This window comes from Blennius ocellaris, assembly GCF_963422515.1.
Source record: "Blennius ocellaris genome assembly, chromosome: 24".
Taxonomy (NCBI): domain Eukaryota; kingdom Metazoa; phylum Chordata; class Actinopteri; order Blenniiformes; family Blenniidae; genus Blennius; species Blennius ocellaris.
In genome coordinates, this window is record NC_137673.1 from 2,439,890 (window position 1) to 2,461,110 (window position 21,221).

Here is a 21,221-nt window from a genome sequence, read left to right on the forward strand (position 1 = left end):
GGCACTCACTCAAATTAAGATGTTCACAACAGGACATGCTTTGGAGGAACTGGTCGTTAAACAAGTAGTTTTTGTTATGTTTTCTTAAAATAATAATAATAATTTTAAAAAGCTGTGTTCTGCCCTCTCTCTCTATCACAGCTATGAAAATAATTTAAAATCTAAATCACCACTCATCACATTGGAAGGGTGGGGGGGGGGGGGCAGTGATCTAAGTGTGATCAGATACAGATTAAAACTTTCAGCAACTAATCCACGCCCACACACAGTTTGGGGCCTCGCTGGAGGATCTCCGCTAAACAGAGCATTTACGAGGTAAAACGTTGGCAAAAGCTGAGTCGCAGAACACTGCCTCCTCTCCATCAGAAAGTCCCATATTTCACCGCCAACTGCCGCGTGCATCCACGCATAAGCACACACACACACACACACATGCAGTATAACACGCGGTGGCAGGGAGGGAGAGGGAGCGAGAGCTCGTGCGTTATCGTTAATTAAAACACCAAGTGACAGTTAAGTTGTGCTGGCTGCTGTTAAATCTATGGAATGAGCTGCCGGATGCTGGAAAAGGACTTGTGTCCCTCAACGAGCGTGGACTGTATGTACTCCGTACATCCCTGCAGTGTGTGGTGAGTGTGTGTGTGTGTGTGTGTAAGTGTGTGTGTGTGGTGTGGGAGGGTGAGATATTTCATCAGCTAATTGCCTGACATGACAAAACGACAACACCAGTGAAAGCCAAACTGCTGCTCTCGTTTGCATCCCAACTATTTACACAGCATCCTTGTCAGTGTTCGAGTAGAAACCGAGTAGTATCTTCACGACATAATGACGTCATTGGGCACGCAACAGGTCATCTCGGTGCGTCCACCCGTCGTCCACTCAAATCAAAGAGTTTTTATTGAATTCTGCTCATTTTTGGAGGCAGTCACGCCAAACAGGGGAGTTTAAAAACGACAGGGTGACTGGCTGCTGGGTTAAAGTGGCAGCTTTTGTATGGCAGGAAGAAGCGCACACAGCCCAGCATGAAATCCACCCAGTCTAGGTCCAAGCCATTTCATCAAGTGAGCAAAGAAGAACACAATAAAAAAGGAATTAAACCAGAACCTAGAGCTCAGAGGATTGTTTTAAAAAAAAGAAAGGAAAAGGCATCACTTGGAAATTAAAAAAAAAGCGGTGACATATTTGCATTTGGTTCTATGTGAGTCAATGTGGGTCAATTCACCTGCACCAGCTCAACAGTTTTGGTTTGTCTTCACCTTTCAACTGCAACGTTTGAGCTTCATCCGCTGCAAACAGTTTCACAAATAGACGCGCGTTTCTCCTTTGTTTACATTTCCCGTGGGAAACGTGTAACAACATTTTGCACCACTGCTCATGTCCTCCAGCCAATTCTATACACAGTTTGCAAACGTCTGTGTCCACTTTGAGGGATATTTACAGGTCTTCAAGCACAGGCAAATATAATTTTCCCCTCAGTGTTTATGGCGGCCGTCAGCTGTGCAGTCACTGCTGCACGCAGCCGTTCCTGGCGATTGATGCAAAGCGCTTGCAGCTTAATAGGATGAGACGATTTTCTCATCATATGTTCTTGTCTGCTGCTTTTTTTTTTTTTTTTTTAACAAAACAAAGCCAAGACCTGTTGGCTGTTTGCCTGCATTTAAAAAATAAATAAAATAAAAGCAATGTAAAGTATCAAAAGCACAAGTGACGGCGAGGTTGGAGGCTGGAAATGCCAGGAACTGTCCGTGGTGCTGACATGTTTGCTCTCCCGTCCTGTTCACACAGCAGCTCCAAACCAACAGGACGGCACTATGTCATCACTCACAAACAATACAAATATGACTATTTGCCGTGTGTGTGTGTGTGTGTGTGTGTGTGGGGGGGGGGGGGGGGGGGGGGGGGGGGGGGGTTACAGCTTTGATGGGCGACCTCATTACCCCCTGCAATATTCCTGTCAAGTTTGACTTCACTCGACTTCCAGGAAAACTGCGTCCTTGTGCTCACACACGTCATATGGTCTCGTGAAAACGGTCACTAAGGTCGTGTGTGTCTCCGGTGCAGCAGGCCGTCACAGTTCACTGTCTTCCGGCTCCCATCTGGCCGTTTGGAGGCTTCGACACACTTTGTCCCAAGTTGGTTTTGCGCTGCCTCCCAGCACGCCCCACACTAATATATATATATATATATATATATATATATATATATATACATATACAAAAACTGCCCAAATCTGTGAGTCTCTGTGAGCATCTTTACTTTCTGAAAAAAAAGGGAGTGCCACTATTGCCACGTGCATTCATATTAATACAACCAAGTGAGTTACAGTGAGCTGTAATACCCCGTGAGGACATTTCTGACCCGTTACGCAACATACTGACAGTAATTAATGCACCAATCCATTCACAAATTGATTATAAACGTCATTACTTGCAAAAGTTAAAGGAATACAATACTCATGTTGGTCAAACGATCAAAATGCAGTATTTTTTTTTTTTAACTGCTCAAATGTATAGGGAGAAATGGTCAAAACATAACAAAATGGGTTGAAGGGTGCTTCAAGCAAACTTTTTTTTTTTGCCTCTGTAAGACTGTTGTCCTCTAAATACTGTGAAGGCTACAGGTCTCTCTGATCCATGTCAATATGCCCAATACTGTCAACATAATCCACTTCCTTCTTCACACCAGTGTCATCCTCGTTCTGCAGTGGAAAATGTGCCGACAAACTAAAACTTATATGGTTTAGTGGGAGATTTGACGGGATTTGTCCTCTTTGGTCGTAAACACTGTTTCAGGCAGGGAGACCTGATGCTGAAAGCGGCATCACATTCTTGATGTGAGCCCCCCCCCCCCCCCCCCCCCTCCTCATTCTGATGATTGTCTGCAGCTATGGGGGGAAAACAGTCTTCCTTTTCCACAGAGGAAGTCTAAATAAGGCCATGTGCTGTTTAATCATGCAGGTTACTGGAGCCTGAACGGGTCTGCGAGCTGAATTAGACTTGATTTTTCTTCTGCAGCACCTCTGCCACTGTATAGTCAGTATTTGTGCTAATAAGTTGGCACCCCTTATCCCCACAGCCTGCCGGCCACCCCCCCCCCACGTTCACTTGCTGCACAACTGCGATTGCAGAGGAAAAACCAGCACAAGCAGAAGAACAGAGCGGCCGAGAGAGAGAGAGAGAGAGAGAGAGAGAGAGGAGAGAGAGAGGAGAGAGAGAGAGAGAGAGAGAGAGAGAGAGAGAGAGAGAGAGAGAGAGAGAGAGAGAGAAGGCACGCACTCAGGCACGCACGCCCATAACACCAATAAAGTATTTTTTCGGTCACCCCCACACGCGCACGTCCACACAGAGAAACAAACACTTGGGGGGGGGGGGGGGGGGTTGATGCGCAAAGAAAACATCACAAAACTCACCAGTTGGGTTCTTGTTTTTCTTGAGGCTCCTGCCACAAAGACACTGCAGCATATGCGATCCTTTGCTGAAATGTTGTTCCAAATAAACCGCATGGATTTGGCCGAGACGGGGGGAGGTGGAGAGGGGAGGAGGGTGGGAGGAAGAGGAGGAGGAGGAGGTGGAAGACGAGAGGCGCTCCGGATGCGGCAGCCTAAAATTCACCCACCGCATGGGGGCTGGTACGCCCCCCCTGTTTGCATGCCAGCAGAGCCGGCCAGCTGTTGGACTCAGTCCGGCGGTGCTTCGCCCCCCCCGATCTGCACCATAGACCAGAGGAGGAGCAGGAAGCCCGGCTCCTCGCGCGCGAGGCCGCGAGACCACCAGCCGCACGCACTCCGCGTTGACGTCGTCCGCGTGCGGCAGGAAAAGAGCGAGCGCTGCGGCGGTGTCCGCCTCCGGCTGCCCGGGCGGCCGGCGGTCCTCAGCCGCGGAGGAGCGGTCGCTGCTGCTGCCGCTGCTGCTGCTGCTGCGGCTGCGGCTGTTGCTGTTGCCGCGCGGCCACCGCGGCGTCGAAAGCCCCCGAGCGCTCCTCTTCGAATGGCGTCGTCTGCCGCGCGGCGCGGGGAGAAGAGAGCGGCGGCGGCGGACAGGCATGCGGCGGCGCTAGCGTGAAGTCGGCGGTACGCGGCGGCGGCTGCTGTCGGCTTCTGTACAAAAAACCATTGCATATTAGTGGGGGTCGCAGGGGGTCGGTGCGTCCGTCCGTCCGGGGGGAGGAGGAGGAGGAGGAGGAGGAGGGGTGAGGGGGGGGGTGGGGGTGGTGCAGAATAGATCAACCGGGTGTCCGTCAGCAAGTCGGCGGCATCCCTGCACCCGTGCAGCAGGCAAGTACTGCAGCAGGGGGGCTCCTGTCCAAACACACACACACACACACACACGCACACACACGCACACACGCGCGCGCGCCAGATGCAGAATCCCCTCTCCTCCGGCCGGGCAGGTGAATCACTGCAGGGGAATCTCTGCTCTGTCCAACTCTGTGATTTTCCTCTTTTAAAAAGTCTTATGAATATTTGATGTGCGTTTCGGCCTTCACTTTCAATAATCCATAAGCTCCAATGCGCCAAGATACTGCTGCTGTCTGTCCAATCTTCCTCCTCTCTCCCTCTCTCCTCTCTCCTCTCTCTCTCGCCTCGCTCTCTCTCCTCCTCTTCTTCCTCTTCCTCACCTTGCTGGGAACGAGATTAAAAAGGAGGCGCTGGACTGTGTTGCCTCCACTTGTCTCACTCAGTAAATAGGCAGAGAAGGTGCCCGGGTCCCCGCTCGTGCTCCTTTCCCCCCTCCCTCCTGTGATGCTCCACTGTCTGAGTCCTCAGCTGCGCTCGAGACGGCCGGTGGGAGCGCGAGGAGCTGCTCTGACTATCGATACCGCGCCGGCGGCAAAGTGAGAGAGATTCAGCTGAGCGTCTTTTCCTGCAGCTCCCTTCAGAATAAAGTAAGAAAGCGCAGACTTGAGTTCCATTCATGTTCAATGTCTCAAAGGATTTTCATTTTCTCCAGAGATCTGAAGAAAACATTGAGCCAAAACAGCGGCATTATTGCGTTTGATGAGCAGAGTTGTCATTTTCCTTTTGAACAAATGAATGTTCTTCCTTACTATACATACTAATTGTATAGATACAGACGCATGTATATTACACATGGGTATATTGTACTGTATAGATTGCACATTCAGAGTATATTGTATTGGATAGTGCTCATTTCAATATTTTGAACTTCCATTTTAAGATATCGTTGCACTTTTTGGACATTTTCTCATTTCTATTCTATTTTGTGTGATTGATTTTTGTCAATATTGTCTATTTTTTTTTATTCTGGGCAATAAATGTTTGCACCAGAGGAGTGTCTTGTGTGTATACAGCAGAATCGACAATAAAGCTCATTTTGACTTTGGTGTTGGCCAAACAATCTGTTATTTTTGCAAAACTCCAGTTTTTTAAAATTGTACTTTGATCCCCCAAAATGTGCAAAAAAACAATTATGGGAAAATTTAGAGCCACTTCTCAATTAGAATAGTGATATTTAACAACCTAAATCTAGCTGCATAAAGACGATTTATCCATTGTGTTAAAGAAATAGACGCCTTGAATTGTGTTCTGTACACTTATAGTCGACTGCTCGCTTAAACGATAAGCCTGGACTCTTGTTCTGAACCTGAAACCCACTTCCGGTTTGCCTGTGCGGCTTGACGCGTCCTGCAGGGAGCCGCCGCCTCCTCTTTACTGTAGACACGTGGTTTCCACACCGTCAGAATCCGACTGCCTGCCTGGATGGTGTGAACCGTAACTGGTAACATTTCGTGGCGGGTGGTGGTGGATGAGGAGGTGGAGGGGGGGGTGGGGCGGGGGGGGGGGGGGGGGGGGGGGTTGTGATAGCGGCACCAATGAAATCAGCACCGTCCTCTGAGCTTTTCGTTGTGTGCGTCCTCGTTTGCACCCGACAACTGCTGCAGCTACGATCTCAAAAAAAAAAAAAAAAAGCGAGCGTGGAAAATGCCCACACCTGTTGCATTAAGCCTTTGAAACACTGCAGGAACAAAACAAAACAAAACGAAATGAACAAAACATCTGCAGTCGGAGTCTTATTCTATACTGGTTTGTTTCAGTTTGCGCAAATAATAATAATAATAATAGTAATAATAGCAATAAGCCAGTGGGATGATGCGTATTTACAACAGGTATCACGGTGTTAGACTGCAGGTTGTTGAAGATGAAAATGCTGCAGTGGTTTTAAATCAGAGAGAGAGAGAGAGAGAGAGAGAGAGAGAGAGAGAGAGAGAGAGAGAGAGAGAGAGAGAGAGAGAGAGAGAGAGAGAGGCGCTGTCCAGAGTGCTGAACCCACACAAAAACAAACACACGTGTTGGGAAAACCTCATCAGCGCGCTGTTTGATCAACCAACAGAAGTGAAAAGGAGCCCCACGCAGCACCGACACCAACACTGCACCCTGACAGAACAAACGAGAACCTCACTAAAAGACAATTAACCGACGATTATACAAACGTCTGCGGAGAAGGAGGTAGAAAACGACGCCTCTTTGAGCGAGTCTCCAAAGGCACCATCCATTCTGCACATAGGTTTGTGACTCATTTCCCTTTAAATCAGCCGGTTTATGAACCTAAAACTGAAACAGCAGTTCTACAGAGGGAGAGCCTTTCATGTCTGTGTTGCTTTTGATGTTTTCAATGTAATTAAATCCCCTTTCAGAGCCCAGTGCTTTGAAGGTGAAAGGCCTGGTAACTTAAAAAGGAAGTTCAACATATATAGAAGTCATTCTTAAAAGGATGACGATCTGAATGGATTTACACAGAGGGATTATTGGTGCTTTGGGTGATGATGATAATAATAATAATAATAAGGTGATAGCCGTGGCCCCACAACTTGATCTCATATTCATTACTTATTGCTTCAGTTCTTTGACAACACAATATTCACTATTTCCCGCTCCAGGCCGACAGATTAGAGTTTACACTCACTATACTAGCGCCCATTGCACACCATAATATCACTAAACATTTAGTTTATTGCTGCTGGCGCGTTGTTTACCCATTCATACACAGCTTCTCAAAGCTATTACTGAACCTTTTCAGGAAGTAGACAGCAATAATGGTTTAGCTGTGGGACTCACATTAATCACCGTAAAAAAAAAAAAAAAAAAAAACATATTCTGCAAAATAAAATCCCGTGGCATTGTTAATGATCGATGTCTATAAGTAGAAATAATGGTAAACTTGGAAGGGACGCATTGGGCTTCATGCTGCAGATGAAAATCCTTAAAAAAAATTTTTTCGATCGCAACATATGCTTTTGTTTTTCACTTAAACGGCAATTTTCTTTTTCACTTCAAACCCTTTCTTCTTGTTTTAGAGGCTACAACTCTCGAAAGTGTTATCTGCCATTTAAACACACAGATTAAGCGTTTGAGTGACGTCATACAAGCGTCTGGGGACTTCCCACCCAGGTTCCCACACCGCGTCCACTGTGTAGTCCCACTGATAACCAGGACTTTTCACTTGGCCTGTTAGTACGCGATGTTTAATTATGATTAATTATTGCATCTTTTCAATACATGGACATGAAGAGCATCACGGTGTGAAAAGTTATTTATATGGATTAGCGTTAAAGTGGCACATAGGTGATTCATGATTCTGTAACTGAGCGCATTTTGCTCTGAGTGGCACATTTGCGCACCGAATGCCCGCTGAAGCGTGTCATGGACTATCGAGAAGTGGGATAACACAGCGAGCCTGCTCGTGTATTGATTCCTTGGCTCAGAGAGAAAATCACAACATGGCCTATTTTCCAGCGAATGTCATATGAACGCTGTTCGAGCCGGAGAACAGGCTGCTGCACACATTTGGGGGAATATTAGGACTGATTATCCAGATTTGCTCAGGTTTATATTGTTCTGTTATCCCCCCTTGGCGTTGAACAAGTTGATGGAAAATATCAGACAAACTGGCACTCGTGGTGTCATATCAGAACTCTTAATTCCTAGCAGTCGGTTTGATGCTCAGTTCATGCCTCAGAGAGCTGGAGGGTCTCAAATCCTGCAGCAACACATTCATGACACATCTGTGTGGCACTACTCCACCTGGTGTTCAGCTTAGAAAACTACAAATAAAGGGGAGACGGTGCAGGAGGAGTTCCACGTAGAAATTCATCCATCAATTCTTGTAACATAACACCTTCAAATATGCTTAATTTATAATTGCATTTAATCTATCTTTTGCAACATTAAAACTACATTTAATTGGACATATAAAAGCTACGAAGAAGAAAAGAGGCAGTGGAAATTATGTGTTTTTTATTCATTGTAAGTATAACTATTAGTTTAGTGTATAGTATTAGTATAGTTAGTATTATTAGCATAGTTTATATTTGAGATATGTCTTTTTTCATCAGTTACATGTTTCTAAAAATCCACATTTATTTTATATATATATATATATATATATATATATTTGTGTGTGTGTGTGTGTGTGTGTATATATCCATGTGTATGTTACCAGTCAAAGAGATGCATCACAGACTAAATTTCTCTTTCTGACCAATTTTCAAAAAGAAAAGAGATTAATTTCTAAGCTGGTTATACCTCCAGTTTAATAGTTGATTAAAATTGTCTTAATAATAATTTGCCTGTAAGTTTATTTATTGATAACTGCATTCTTTTCAAGAATTAAATTCGGGACATCAGTTCCACCGACATCCTGTTGGGGGCAGCAATACCCCGACGCTTGTTTACCGCGACGCACATTAAAACACCCGAAGAAGAAGTAGAAGAAGATGAGCTTGATCCGGTGGCTTCACTATTATTGAGTTCGCCTGGAAAACCAACATTAAACTCCGGTAATTAAACTTCTGCCTTCCGTTTTGTCGCGTAAAACTGGCTCTTTTCGAGCTCGCCGTGTTGTAATAAGACGCTATTGCTGTTTTGTCTTTCTTTTCTCAGTCGGCTCGTTGCTATGGAGCGATGCTTTAGGTAGGAAGAGAACGACCCGAGCTGCTAGCTTCGCAGCTTTAATCAAGCCCGCGACTACTTTATGATTTTTTTTTTTAGTATTTGGGTTTTTTTTTTTTTTTTTTTGCAAGAGTGGATTTAAATGCAGCTCTAACTCGACGAGTCTGTCTTATCCTGCGCTTATAATTGTGGCTCGATCCGATAGAAGTGCACACGTCCCATCAAAATACATGGATTTAACTGCCTCAGAGAAAGGATGGTGGATTTATGTTGCAGTTTGGACTAAATCAACTTTATTTTAATAATTTTTTATCTTGAATTTGGCTGATCTACGAGATATTTAGCATGTATTGATTAATTAATTGATAAGTGAGTCATAGGATCTGCTCTGGATGCACAACATGCATAATGTTCATGATTTTATACAACATATTTCCACACATCTGCTTTGATCCAGCAGCTTTTTCTGTAACTTGCCCTACTTGTGGATGCAGTCATAGAAGTCTTCTGTAAATTTAGTTGTGATTGCACTTCTGCGCACTAAATCTGAGAATATATAGTTGTTTTTCTTTAAATAAATAACTGATCACAATTCCCACTCCTTTTTTTTTTTGCTGTAGATTAATAATCTCTGTGTTTGTTGTGGAGATAAATATCTCCACTGTGGTTTCCAGGTATTTACATCTTAATCTAATGCACAGTGAAGAACATCCCACCTTTTGCCTGAATCCAACCATTTTACCATGTCAATAAAAGTATTGGAACATGTCTGATGTGACGTGTCCTTTCACATTATTCAAACAATAAATAGCGCTGAGGGTCCAGGGTTTTATATGTGCAGACTGAGCAGTTGGAGTTAGAGGTTCAATGTAAAGGTGAAGGATTGTCTCATCCAGATGTAAATACCTGCAAATCAAAGCTGAGATTTTGATCTCGTGTCTCGTATTAACTTTTGAATGTCAAACCTGAAAATGTTTCCAGCCGTTTCTAATCTGTTTTTCAGTCTGACGAACTCCCTTAAAAAAACAAAAAAACAAAAACGGTTCTATTTTGTCTGAAGTGTCAGCAGGAACCGTTCTGTCCCTCGCTCCCCACCTCCTCCAGTGTCAACGCCTCCTCCTCCTCGTCCTCCTCCTCACCCCCCTCAACCTCCTCTTTTGCCCCCGTCCTCCCCTCGTCGACCCGTGACTCCTCCTCCTCCTCTTCCTCCCCCTCCTCTTCCTCCTCCTCCTCCCCCCCAATACAAACGTCCGAGTTGTGCCGGCGCCATGGTGGATGTGAGCAAGTGGCCCCTGTTTTCGCTGCTGACGCCCGACGAGCTGGTGGCCGTCAGGCAGGCCTGTGTGTTCGGCACGTCTGCAAACGAAGCCATCTACGTGACGCGTGGAAACGAGGTGACGAGGGACTTCTCTTACTGTTTCCCCTTCACCGTTTTGCAACTTTTGCCTCACTGTTTCGTCAGCGTGAATAATGTGTGCCTAGCCGCTGCCTGGATGTTGGATCTTTGCTCTATGGTCGCTCATCAACCTCTAAAGTGAATTAATATTTTACACAGCATGAAATAATAGCTTACCAAAGAGGACACGTGACTTCTCCTTGTTCACGTCAAATATTTATAGTTCATGTGTGTGTTGTGATGATTACAGATGTAGGATGACCCTCCTCCCTGTGATCAAATCCTGCACTGGTTGTTCTGTACACTGCTTGTGTCTCGCAGGTCTTTGTGATTGGACTGAACTGCAGTAGCTGCCTGGGAACAGGAGACTGCCTGAGCACCATCGTGCCAAAGAAAGTGGATTTCCTGCGGGGGAAGAAGGTGGTCAGCCTGAGCTACGGCAGCGGACCCCATGTCCTGCTGGCCACAGAGGGTAGGTCATCGGCCCCCGCGGGGGCCATCCGGTGAGTATCTCCAGCGGCGGTGGGATGTCTCAGGGGAGGGTCTTGAGTTCGCTGTTGCTCGTCTCGCAGACGGCCAGCTCTTCGCTTGGGGACACAACGGCTACAGTCAGATGGGGAACGGGACGACCAACCAGGGGCTTTCCCCCGTCTTGATCGCCTCCAACCTGCAGAACAAGAAAGTGACTGAAGTGGCGTGTGGCTCCCATCATTCTCTGGCACGCACTCTGGATGGAGAGGTACACTGCCTGTCATTCATTCGTTTTAACTGTTAAATCAATATATTTCTATTAACGCGGGAAGAGATGAGAAGACATATAGTGTATCCATGCATACTTCATTTTGAATGGGTCACTGATGCTCGTAGCTCCCACTACATTAGTGTTGCTCTAAGCAGCTTATTTCTCACCCGAAGACCTTTAAGCTAATTAGGTTGTGTGTGTGTGTGTGTGTGTGTGTGTGTGTGTGTGTGTGTGTGTGTGTGTGTGTGTGTGTGTGTGTGTGTGTGTGTGTGTGTGTGTGTGTGCGTGTGTGTGTGTGTGCGTGCGTGCGTTGTGCGTGCGTGCGTGCGTGCGTGCGTGCGTGCGTGCGTGCGTGCGTGCGTGCGTGCGCGCGTGCGCGCGCGTAGCAGGAGAACCTATTTACTCCTGTCACTAAGCGTACAGTAGCGTGTGTCAGCGTTGGCTTCATTGCGATGACCCCTACGTGGCTCTCTCTGCCGCTTTAAGAACTAACGAGGAACCGCCTAAATCCATGTGAAAATGTGAACGGCGGTCTCTTTTGCCGTCTCTTGGTCCCACTCGCCACACTCGTCAGGTGTTCGCGTGGGGTTATAACAACTGTGGCCAGGTCGGCACCGGGTCCACGGCCAGTCAGGCGTACCCCAGGAAAGTCAACGGCCCTCTCCAGGGCAAGATGGCGGCTGGCATCGCGTGCGGACAGACCTCCTCCTATGCCCTGCTCGATAACGGAGAGGTGAGAACGCCCCCCCCCCTCCCCAAAAGAGAAACCTGCACCTAATTCAATCAGATGCTCCTCTTTCTCGTTGGTAGATTTACAGCTGGGGCTCCAATGGAAACGGGCAGCTGGGTATTGGTGATACTGGCAACCAGCTGACGCCTTTCCGCGTTGATGCTCCGCAAGGATTGTGCTTTCAACAGGTGCGACGATCAATTCTGTCCCGACGGTCCCGTGGCGGTTCCTCTTGGTCGTGACGGCTGGCAGGGACATTCTCTGCCTTTCAGATTGTGTCGGGTAACGGACACTGCCTGGCCCTGACGGACAAGGGCATGCTGTACGCCTGGGGAGTCAATATCTACGGTCAACTGGGGACGGGCAACAAGAACACCCAAGTCAGCCCCGTGCTCATCATGGCTGACAAGGCGAGGTACGCTGGGGGGGGGGGGGGGGGTTAGCGTGCGGCTTGCAAAGCAGTTTGTCCCTCATCCTGTTGAGATTTGAACCTTCCTTTTCCTGTCCTCACCCACCAACAATTGGAGCGTTGACCATCGCTGCCGCTCTCTTTCTGCTTCGCCATTCAGGATAGTGGAGATCGCGGCGTGCCATTCAGCTCACACGTCGGCGGCCAAGACACAAAACGGACAGGTGTGGACGCAGCAGCCGCTTCCATCTCAGGACAACCCGGGCCTCTGAGCGTTATTTCGTGTTGTATTGCATTTTCTGTTGCAGGTGTACATGTGGGGTCAGTGCCGGGGCCAGTCCGTCGTCCTGCCGCACCTCACACACTTCACCAACACCGACGACGTCTTCGCCTGCTTCGCCGTGCCCCCTGTCGCGTGGCGCCTCATGTGTGACGGTAAATCTGACTGCGCCGTGTGGCTGTAACAATTAGTTTAAGAGTGAATTTAAGGCAGGGTTGAAGGGTAATTCAGAGATTTTCAAACTTTCCTGACATATTATACATTTTAATTTAGTTTATTTTATTTTACTTTACTTTGCTTTACTTTACTTTACTTTACTTTACTTTGTTTTATTTATTTATTTATTTTACTTTGTTTTACTTTACATTATTTTACTTTATTTTGTTTTATTTTATTAAAATTTTTTTATTTTACTTTATTTTATTTTATTTTACTTTATTTTATTTTGTTTTGTTTTGTTGGTAATGTGGCTCCTCCATGGTTTCTTTCTGTATTTCTTTAACTGTATTGGATGATCTTGTTTCCATTTCAACGACAAGAATATGGAAAAATGTATAAATAGTGATCAGGTGTAAAATGTGTACACTTTAATGAAAAAATACCAAATTAAAAGAGCAGAAGGGTGAATTGAAGGCGGGTCACGCGGTTGTGCTGTGTTCCGCCGTAGAGTTCGACGACTTCATTTCGGTGGCCGAGGCCATGAGGAAAGAGTTCGACAGTCCGGAAACGGCCGACCTCAAGTTCAGCGTCGACGGCAAATGTATCCACGTTCACAAAGCCGTGCTGAAGATCAGGTGGGTGCCGCGGAACATTTTTTATATTTGACTTTATTTTACTTTACATTATTTTACTTTATTTTACTTTATTTTGTTTTATGTTATTTTATTTTATTTTTTTATTTGACTTTATTTTATTTTATTTTACTTTACATTATTTTATTTTACTTTATTTTACTTTACATTATTTTACATTATTTTATTTTATTTTACTTTATTTTATTTTGTTTTGTTTTGTTTTGTTTTGTTGGTAATGTGGGTCCTCCATGGTTTCTTTCTGTATTTCCGCCACAAAAGAACAGAATAATAAGACTTTTTAACTCGTCTACCTCCGTCAGAGCCTCAATATAATTACTCATGGTTATTTCTAAGTGCCCATGTTCCGTTCTGTGTTTTACAAAATTTATGTCCTACCCAGATATTTGTATATTTTATATTTAAATTTTTTACTTTCATATTCTATTCTATTGTATTTTATAACATTCCTAGGTACCAGATTGCGGCAACAAAACAATTTCCCTCGGGGATGAATAAAGTTATCTACCTATCTAAACACGTCCTTGCGGTGTGCAGGTGCGAACACTTCCGCTCCATGTTCCGCTCCCAGTGGACGGAGGACCAGCAGGACGTGGTGGAAATCGCCCAGTTCTCCTACCCCGTCTACAAGGCCTTCCTGCAGTTCCTCTACACGGACGCCGTGGACCTCCCCCCCGAGGACGCCATCGGTGAGCACGCCCCCCCCCCCCCCCCCTCCTCCCCCCTCCAGCCGGAGGCGCCGCGTTTCTAACCGTGTCGCCCGTCCGGCGTGCAGGGCTGCTGGACCTCGCCACGTCTTACTGCGAGAACCGCCTGAAGCGTCTCTGCCAGCAGATCATCAAGGGAGGGATCACGGTGGGAAACGCCTTCACCCTGCTGTCCGCCGCCATACGATACGACGCTGAGGTATGGTCGCTCTCTCACACCCAGACACACTGATGAATGTGGAATTTGCACGCATTTAAAAACTCCCGTCTCTTCCGACGCCCCAGGACCTGGAAGATTTCTGCTTCCGGTTCTGCATCAACCACCTGACGGCGGTGACCCAGACGGACGCCTTCTGGCAGGTGGACGGGGCGATGCTGAAGGAGTTCATCAGCAGGGCGAGCCGCTGCGGGGCGTTCAAGAACTGAGACGCGGCGTCTGTTAGCGCAGCTCCGGGGGGGGGGGACGGGACTATATTCCCTCCCGACCGGACGCGTGAAAGCACTTCTAAGAAACGCTAATCCTCCCGAAAAGACAAAACGGAAAGCACTTTACTGAAATGTTTCTTGGTTTGTAGTTGCCACACGGCCGGCGTGATGGTCTGCACTTCACAAACTGATGCTGCCTTTTTGTTTTCTGTTACGTCGTATACAAGTACGACAAGTTTTATATTCCTGACTGGTGCTTGTGCTCTTCCTTCATTTTCTGGAAAAAGATTGGATGAAAAAAACCAAACCAAAGAGCGAGAAAGACGACTCCAGAAAGCCACGTTGTCCTTGTTGTTGTTGACCCTTTGTCAAAATATCCCACAAAACTGACTTTTATGACCACTTCACTGAAACACTCTTCTCTTCTGTCTTCGAAATAACATTTAAATGTAAACATTTTAAACTGTGTGTAACAACTAACACCTGATATTTTTCTTTTCTGCAGTTACCCGTGTTCTTTGTAAGGATATTTGCAGTTGTGTCATATTTCGATTTTTATATTGAAGTTGTTTTTCTTGCGTTCCACGAATGGCACTTTAAGAAACTACAGTTATTATCTCTTTTCCTTTAAAAATGAATGTTCAGTCGTTAAAAAAGGTGTTCTGAAAGAGAATTGCACAAATGCAAGGCACTGTTACAATATGAGTGACTATATTTCTTCCTGTATAAGATGTTATAACCTGTATTGAATTTTAATTATATAATTTCCTTAATAACATATCTGTTTATCTAATGAGGTGAGACTGTTTTTCCCCCCCTGCAGATATAGAGAAAATGCACTACAGTGAAACTGCACAATATATAGAAACGCTAAAGACGTGCTCTTTGCTTTTTTTTGTTTTTTTTGTTTTTGGTGTTCGTTTTTTGAGCAACATCCTGCAGGAAACCAGTAAGATCAGTTTCGATTTCTCCACTTCAGTTTCTATTCCTACTCAGATGGCCTTTATTCTAAACTTAGGAAGAGGATGCATTTCGCTATAAACGAATGCTTTCATGGAATGAAGTGCAGGTTTGCAATTCTTGTTTTGCATATAAACAACAACAAAAAAAACGTGCAAGCTTGAAAACTAGTTTTGATTTTTTTCCCCCCAATATACTATATTTTTTCATGCATTTTTAAGCTTTTGTTTACTTGAGACTGGTATAAATAAACTGATATATACATTTGTACTGTTCTGTTGCTGTTACATGTCATTGTCTTGACGATGAACAATTAAAAACTGCATTGGAATTGTGGGCTTTTGATTCTTTGTTCTACCAGTTGATTCAAGTAAAAATAATTTCAGTGCTTCAATTGTTTTTTTGTTATTTTTTAAATGAACTATCCTGTTACAGTTAATGACGGTACATTCAACTTTGTGACCGTACACTAAACTTTCGACATTGAGTGCGCCTGATGGCGCCGCCTATTTTGTGACGTCAGGGAACATTTGCGGAAGCAAGTCGGAACAGTCAAGTTCTCACTTTTAAGCTGAATTTGTCCTGGGAGTAATATAACTAATTCTTAAAAGAAGCTGAACGACGTCGGAGCACGGTAAACAACATGTAAAATTATAAATGAAAGACTAACGCTGAATATTTACTTGCTATATTTACTTGTTTCCCCCCCCCCCCCATCACATCGGTTCGTTGATAGCGGTCGCTGTTTTGGATATACTGGCTCCCCTGTTAACTGGTGACCAACTTCCTTTTCGAGCCGGTGTTGCCGCGAGTGACCGCAGGCGTTATAACACCCGACAAAAATCTGTAGCTGATCCGATGAATGAGCTTTAATTGCATTCACAATGAAGTGTCGACGTGTCGGTCTTTTTATGGGTGTTATTTAAACGCCTGCTGGTACTACTTTCAGCCAACGACGGACGCTAAAGGAAGTCGGTCACCAGTTAACCGGGCAACCAGTTCATCTAAAACACCGCTATTAAGCTAATTGCACTCTTACTTAGCACTTCCGTGCCGTTGGAAACAAAACAAAACAATACATTCAAAAGGTTTTTAACCGTGCTTAATGTTGTCTTACGTTAACCACAAATTTATTTATGCCTTGAAGACTACGATGAGAGCCACTATTTTGAAACTGTAAGCGGTTATGCTTGGTTCTCGTTGTGGACTTGACGACACAAAGCGGGTTAATAATAATTCTGCTTGAACGTTTTCTCATTTAGACAGTAGAATTTTTTGTCTGTTCGGACGCAGAGGCGAGACATTCACCCCCCAGCTCTGCTGGCTGATTTGAATGGAAGAGAGCCAGAAATGTGTCCGAGGCGCTCCGGAGCCGTCCAGGCCGCATCCAGAGACGAGGGACGGCTGCAGCCAGACCGACAGCAGGGTCCAAGGTGAGCCGGCAGAAGGACAGTTTACCAGCTCAATGCTTTATGATCCGTTATACCTAGGATTGGTCCCTCAGACGTAACGGAGTCCTGGACTCACTGTCCACATAGATCCAGACCTGCTAAATCCCCATATGTTTACTTAAAATCTTGCTTCTCTTGTAGATGATGTCCAGACTTGGTTATCAGGAAGTGTCTGTCTAGAACTGTTATAAGTAAAGGTGAATACCAACGCTGGCATTTGGGAGTTTCTGCTATCTTCATTCTCAAAAGGACACTGTGTAAATACATATAATGTATTTAGAAGTTACACAGTTCAAGATGTGTCACAACCATATTGGCTGAGGTTCATTAATGTGGAATAACCTGCTCGTGCTGTTATATAGTTTCCTGCATTTGCATGTCTTAGGAACTTGTTTACCCTAACGACTCCTCGCATACACCCAAATACCTTTGATGTGTGTGTGTGTGTCTGGTAAAGGTCATGGCCCTCGGTTATCCAAGGTGAACTTGTTCACCCTGCTGAGTTTGTGGATGGAGTTGTTCCCCCAGGACCAACCTGAAAAGGAGGAAAACCATCAGGTGAGTTATGATCAGTGGGAGTGATGGTTCCAGTTCATGATAAATGAAACCTTCGCCAGCCGTTTTATTCAGGCAGACAGTGTTGGAGCTGGGATTTTTCCAAAGCGGATGCCGATTCAGAACTTAAGTACAAAGTCGTAACGGCTTGAAACGTGTGGCGTTTCAGATTCGCGGGACGGGTCTGGTGGTGGTGCGAGACAGGAGGGTGCTGGGACTCCACTGCTCGGGCGCCGACCTCCACGCCGGGCAGGCCGCCATCATCCAGCACGGTGGGCGCCTCGCAGACTGCCAGCTGTACTTCTCCCGGAGGCCGTGCGCCACTTGTCTCAAGATGATCATCAACGGTGAGGGGAGAGAGAGAGAGAGAGAGAGAGAGAGGGAGAGAGAGCGAGAGAGAGGATGCACAGGTTTAAGTAGGTTCAGAAGAGACAATTTACACTCCATAAATATGCATCAGTGACACATTAGGCTTTTTAAAACAAATATGTGTGTTTCCTCTGGGTTTGGCGTAGATTTTTCCCGGAGGAGACATTTTCATCACATGACACTGAGGGTTTTTTTTGGTTTGTTCTCTTCAAGCGGGAGTGAGTCAGATCTCCTTCTGGCCCGGAGACCCTGAGGTCAGCATGGTGACGCCGCCCCCCGGGAGCCGCTCGCACTCCTCCCCCTGCCGCCGTCCCGCCATCCCTGAGGAGGCCGCGCTGGACGCCGTGGCGACGGAGAAGCTCAAGTCCAACAGTCGCCCGCACGTCGGCGTGCTGCTGCAGCCGCTGGCGCCCGGCCTGCTGCAGTTCGTCAACGAGTCGTCCAGAGACTGCGACTTCATCGAAAGGATGACGGACGACGACGGGCAGCTGAGCGCCGAAGAAATCTTCAACAGGTAAAATGATGACATTTGACCGAAATCAACATTTCAGCTCTGGTTTGAAAAACAACAACAACAACAACAACAACAACAAAAGGCGCTTGGACTTGAGTCACGTGTTCCCAGGGAGCGCACAGGACACGTGGAGGATTTCTCCAGACGGTTCCTGGTGGGCACGCCTGGGCAGCACCAGGAGATCCTGACCCACATGGGCCTGGAGAACTTCTGCGTGGAGCCGTACTTCACCAGCCTGAGGCACAACATGGGGGAGCTGGTGCAGGTCCTCGCCGCCGTGGCCGCCGCCGTTCCTCGCCAGGGCTACGGCTTCCACAGGTTCGAAATGCTTCCAGTCGCTCCATGTTTTTTTCTTTTTTAATCCGTTCCGTGCCGTTGAGCGTGTGGTTTCTGTCGCTCAGCGAGGAGCCGCCGACCCCGCACCCTTCGCCCCACGAGGAAGTGGCGCAAGAGGTCGCTCACCACTGCGTCGTCCAGGCGAGCCTGCTGGCCTGCAGGACAGGTCTGGTCCTGTTTCATCCTCATCAGGAATTACTAAGATCGAATTATTAACCCCAAATTGTCAGTCTTGTTTGGCATTTTGAGCAAATATTCCAAGAATGCAGGTTCCATGAGGAATAAGTACCAGTGGAACCTGTTGTTTTCTGTCCAGAGGACCCTAAAGTGGGCGTCGGAGCTGTGATCTGGGCTAAAGGACAGTCGGTGAGAGAATATTCTCTTTGGTCGCCGTGCGTCTTCCTGCCGGCGGATCCTTTTCTGACCCCCCCCCCCCCCGTCGTTCCAGGCCGGCTGCAGCGGGACGGGCTGCCTGTACCTGGTCGGCTGCGGCTACAACGCGTACCCGGCCGGCTCGCAGTACGCCGAGTACCCCCAGATGGACACCAAGCAGGAGGACCGGCAGAGGCAGAAGTACAGATACATCGTCCACGCGGAGCAGAACGCCCTCACCTTCAGGTGCGCCGCCGCCGCTCGGGCTGCCGGAGTGGCGTCTTTTTAAAAAGTTCCGCGTCTTGACTGAAAGTCCCGCTTCGCAGGACGCGGGACGTCAAGCCCGGGGAGCCCACCATGCTGTTCGTCACCAAGTGCCCGTGCGACGAGTGCATCCCCCTGATCAGAGGGGCCGGCGTCACTCACATCTACACCTCGGACCAGGACCGGGACAAAGACAAAGGGGACATTTCCTACCTGAGGTTCAGCGGCCTCAACGACATCCGCAAGTTCACAGTAAGTCCCGAGACACGCTGGATCCTCTCGACAATGTTTTAAAAGAGAGACTTGATGCAGCCGCTTTTTTAGATTTCTCGCTTCGGCATTGAAAGGTTTCACGTCTTCCCTCCTCACAGTGGCGAAGGAGTCCTCCCCCTCCTCCTCACCCTCCTCCTCCTCCTCACCCCGCCAGTAAGTTCCAGCTTTCTTCCCTTCACACGTGTTTGGACAGAAGTGAAGACGAGGCGTCAGGAAGGGTCTGACCGGGCGTCTCAACTGCTTCTGTTGCAGACGGGTTCGTGGGGAAGCACGGCAGGCAGAGCGAGCGCCAGGAACCCGGCGGCAAGAGGCTGTGCACCAACAGGTCGAGCGTCAGCTGAGCACATCCACCGACACACACATCCACAAAGTAGATTACAAAACAAACAAATAAACAATCAAAAACAAAGGAAGAAATCGAACACACAGTCGCATTTTCTGCTCATGTGCCGCAGATTTGACTTGTTCGACATTGCGACATTTCAAATCTGTGCCACATACAGGGAGACAGCAAATGATTCACGGACGGATTTCAAAGTAAGACAGAGACGAGGAAAGAGGGGTTCCACATGGAAAAGTACGCTCCAGTTTAAAAAAAAAAAAAAAAAAATATATATATATATATATATATATATACTGTGATGTGTAGATTTGTTAATTTTATTTTTATACAAGTGTGAACTATTTGGTTCTAAGTGAATATGTGTGAGACGATGATCTACAGGAGACTTGACTACAGTTGAAATGAATCACAGACTTGCAGAACTCTCTGTGGCCGTTAAGCTTGAAATTACTCATAGAAACAAGTGACGAAACGCCGCGTTGAGCAGCTTTTTAAAAGCATTACATTTTTCATTCATTTATCCACAGTGCAGTTTTATATGAAGTTTTACCTTTTCATTTTCCGCATGAAGAAGTCTTCCACTTGCCTTGCGCGTCACAAACGTTCTTGTATCACTTAAAACATCTGTGAACTTTATTTTCAAGTCGCAGAAAAACAGTAGATGAAGAAAATCTAAGTGGAAAATTAAATAAACATCATGGTTCTGGGTAAATATATATACGTTATATTTGGTGTTGGCGTTTTCGACATTTCCTGCACTCGCTTGCTTGTGTTTCGTCAGTTCCGCCATTTATTTTTTTTAACCTCAAGCAGCAACGCTTTTCTTTGACGAGGCTCACAAGTGTCTCTTTTTGCACTTTCCTTTTTTCAATTCGTCTAATCCAGGGGTGTCAAACTCATTTCAGTTGAGGGGCCACATCAACCTGATCTGACCTCTGACCTCTGGAGGCCCAACAAGTCAAACATAACATGTTAAACTGCAGATTTGGACAAATGCAAAGTCTTTCCTTCTTTTGAATTTACCAGTCTATTCTGAAATATACATATTAAAGGAAATCAGATATTATATTTGCAAAGAAAACACACAAAAAACCCCAATCAGCTGTATCTGCATATTGTATTTTTATTCAGGATTAAAACAATTTGTCATCATCTGGAAATGTTTTGCGTTTAGGTGTCTAAAGTATCACTTCACATCAATTGGACACCTTTATTGTGAAAGGTGTTGCATTATGTGGCCTCCACAGATGCATTAATGTCGGGGGTCAAATTCTGACCAAGGGCAGCTTTGAATGTCATTTTTGCCAATCTGGTGTTTTTAGATCCGCCTCTGTTAGTTTTCATATTTATACTTTTTGTGTTATACGAGATATG

At 46.3% G+C, this 21,221-nt stretch overlaps 3 protein-coding genes across 7 annotated transcripts in view; 2 read left to right on the forward strand and 1 right to left on the reverse strand.

Annotated features, from left to right (window-relative positions):
- Positions 1 to 3,502, reverse strand: part of LOC308147753 (fibroblast growth factor 14-like) — a gene marked incomplete at both ends in the record, with an annotated part of 22,577 nt that extends 19,075 nt beyond the window's left edge. The window contains 2 exon segments of the mRNA XM_080520083.1: positions 3,410 to 3,482; positions 3,485 to 3,502. Of these exon segments, the coding sequence (XP_080376209.1) occupies positions 3,410 to 3,482; positions 3,485 to 3,502 (91 nt within the window).
- A 5,241-nt stretch (positions 3,503 to 8,743) lies between these two features.
- Positions 8,744 to 15,644, forward strand: LOC308147854 (RCC1 and BTB domain-containing protein 1-like). 2 transcript variants are annotated; one of them, XM_080520189.1, is made up of 14 exons: positions 8,744 to 8,796; positions 8,900 to 8,929; positions 9,969 to 10,302; positions 10,626 to 10,776; positions 10,877 to 11,043; positions 11,621 to 11,779; positions 11,857 to 11,964; positions 12,049 to 12,191; positions 12,346 to 12,409; positions 12,494 to 12,620; positions 13,133 to 13,259; positions 13,815 to 13,966; positions 14,053 to 14,183; positions 14,270 to 15,644. In XM_080520189.1, exons 2-14 carry the CDS (start codon positions 8,913 to 8,915, stop codon positions 14,408 to 14,410), a joined length of 1,821 nt encoding a protein of 606 aa, XP_080376315.1. In that variant the 5' UTR covers positions 8,744 to 8,796; positions 8,900 to 8,912; the 3' UTR covers positions 14,411 to 15,644. The 2 variants fall into 2 exon arrangements, with proteins under 2 accessions (XP_080376315.1, XP_080376316.1); XM_080520190.1 differs by lacking the exons at positions 8,744 to 8,796; positions 8,900 to 8,929; positions 9,969 to 10,302 and having other exon boundaries at positions 10,631 to 10,807.
- Positions 15,645 to 15,902: 258 nt separating this feature from the next.
- Positions 15,903 to 21,181, forward strand: cdadc1 (cytidine and dCMP deaminase domain containing 1). Of its 4 annotated transcripts, none has more exons than XM_080519567.1 (12): positions 15,903 to 16,004; positions 16,633 to 16,803; positions 17,279 to 17,379; positions 17,546 to 17,723; positions 17,959 to 18,259; positions 18,371 to 18,577; positions 18,661 to 18,761; positions 18,912 to 18,961; positions 19,044 to 19,213; positions 19,294 to 19,483; positions 19,603 to 19,657; positions 19,757 to 21,181. In XM_080519567.1, exons 2-12 carry the CDS (start codon positions 16,704 to 16,706, stop codon positions 19,843 to 19,845), a joined length of 1,542 nt encoding a protein of 513 aa, XP_080375693.1. In that variant the 5' UTR covers positions 15,903 to 16,004; positions 16,633 to 16,703; the 3' UTR covers positions 19,846 to 21,181. The 4 variants fall into 4 exon arrangements, with proteins under 4 accessions (XP_080375693.1, XP_080375696.1, XP_080375695.1 ...); XM_080519569.1 differs by having other exon boundaries at positions 15,974 to 16,004; positions 16,664 to 16,803; XM_080519568.1 differs by lacking the exon at positions 15,903 to 16,004 and having other exon boundaries at positions 16,624 to 16,803.
- Positions 21,182 to 21,221: the final 40 nt, after the last annotated feature.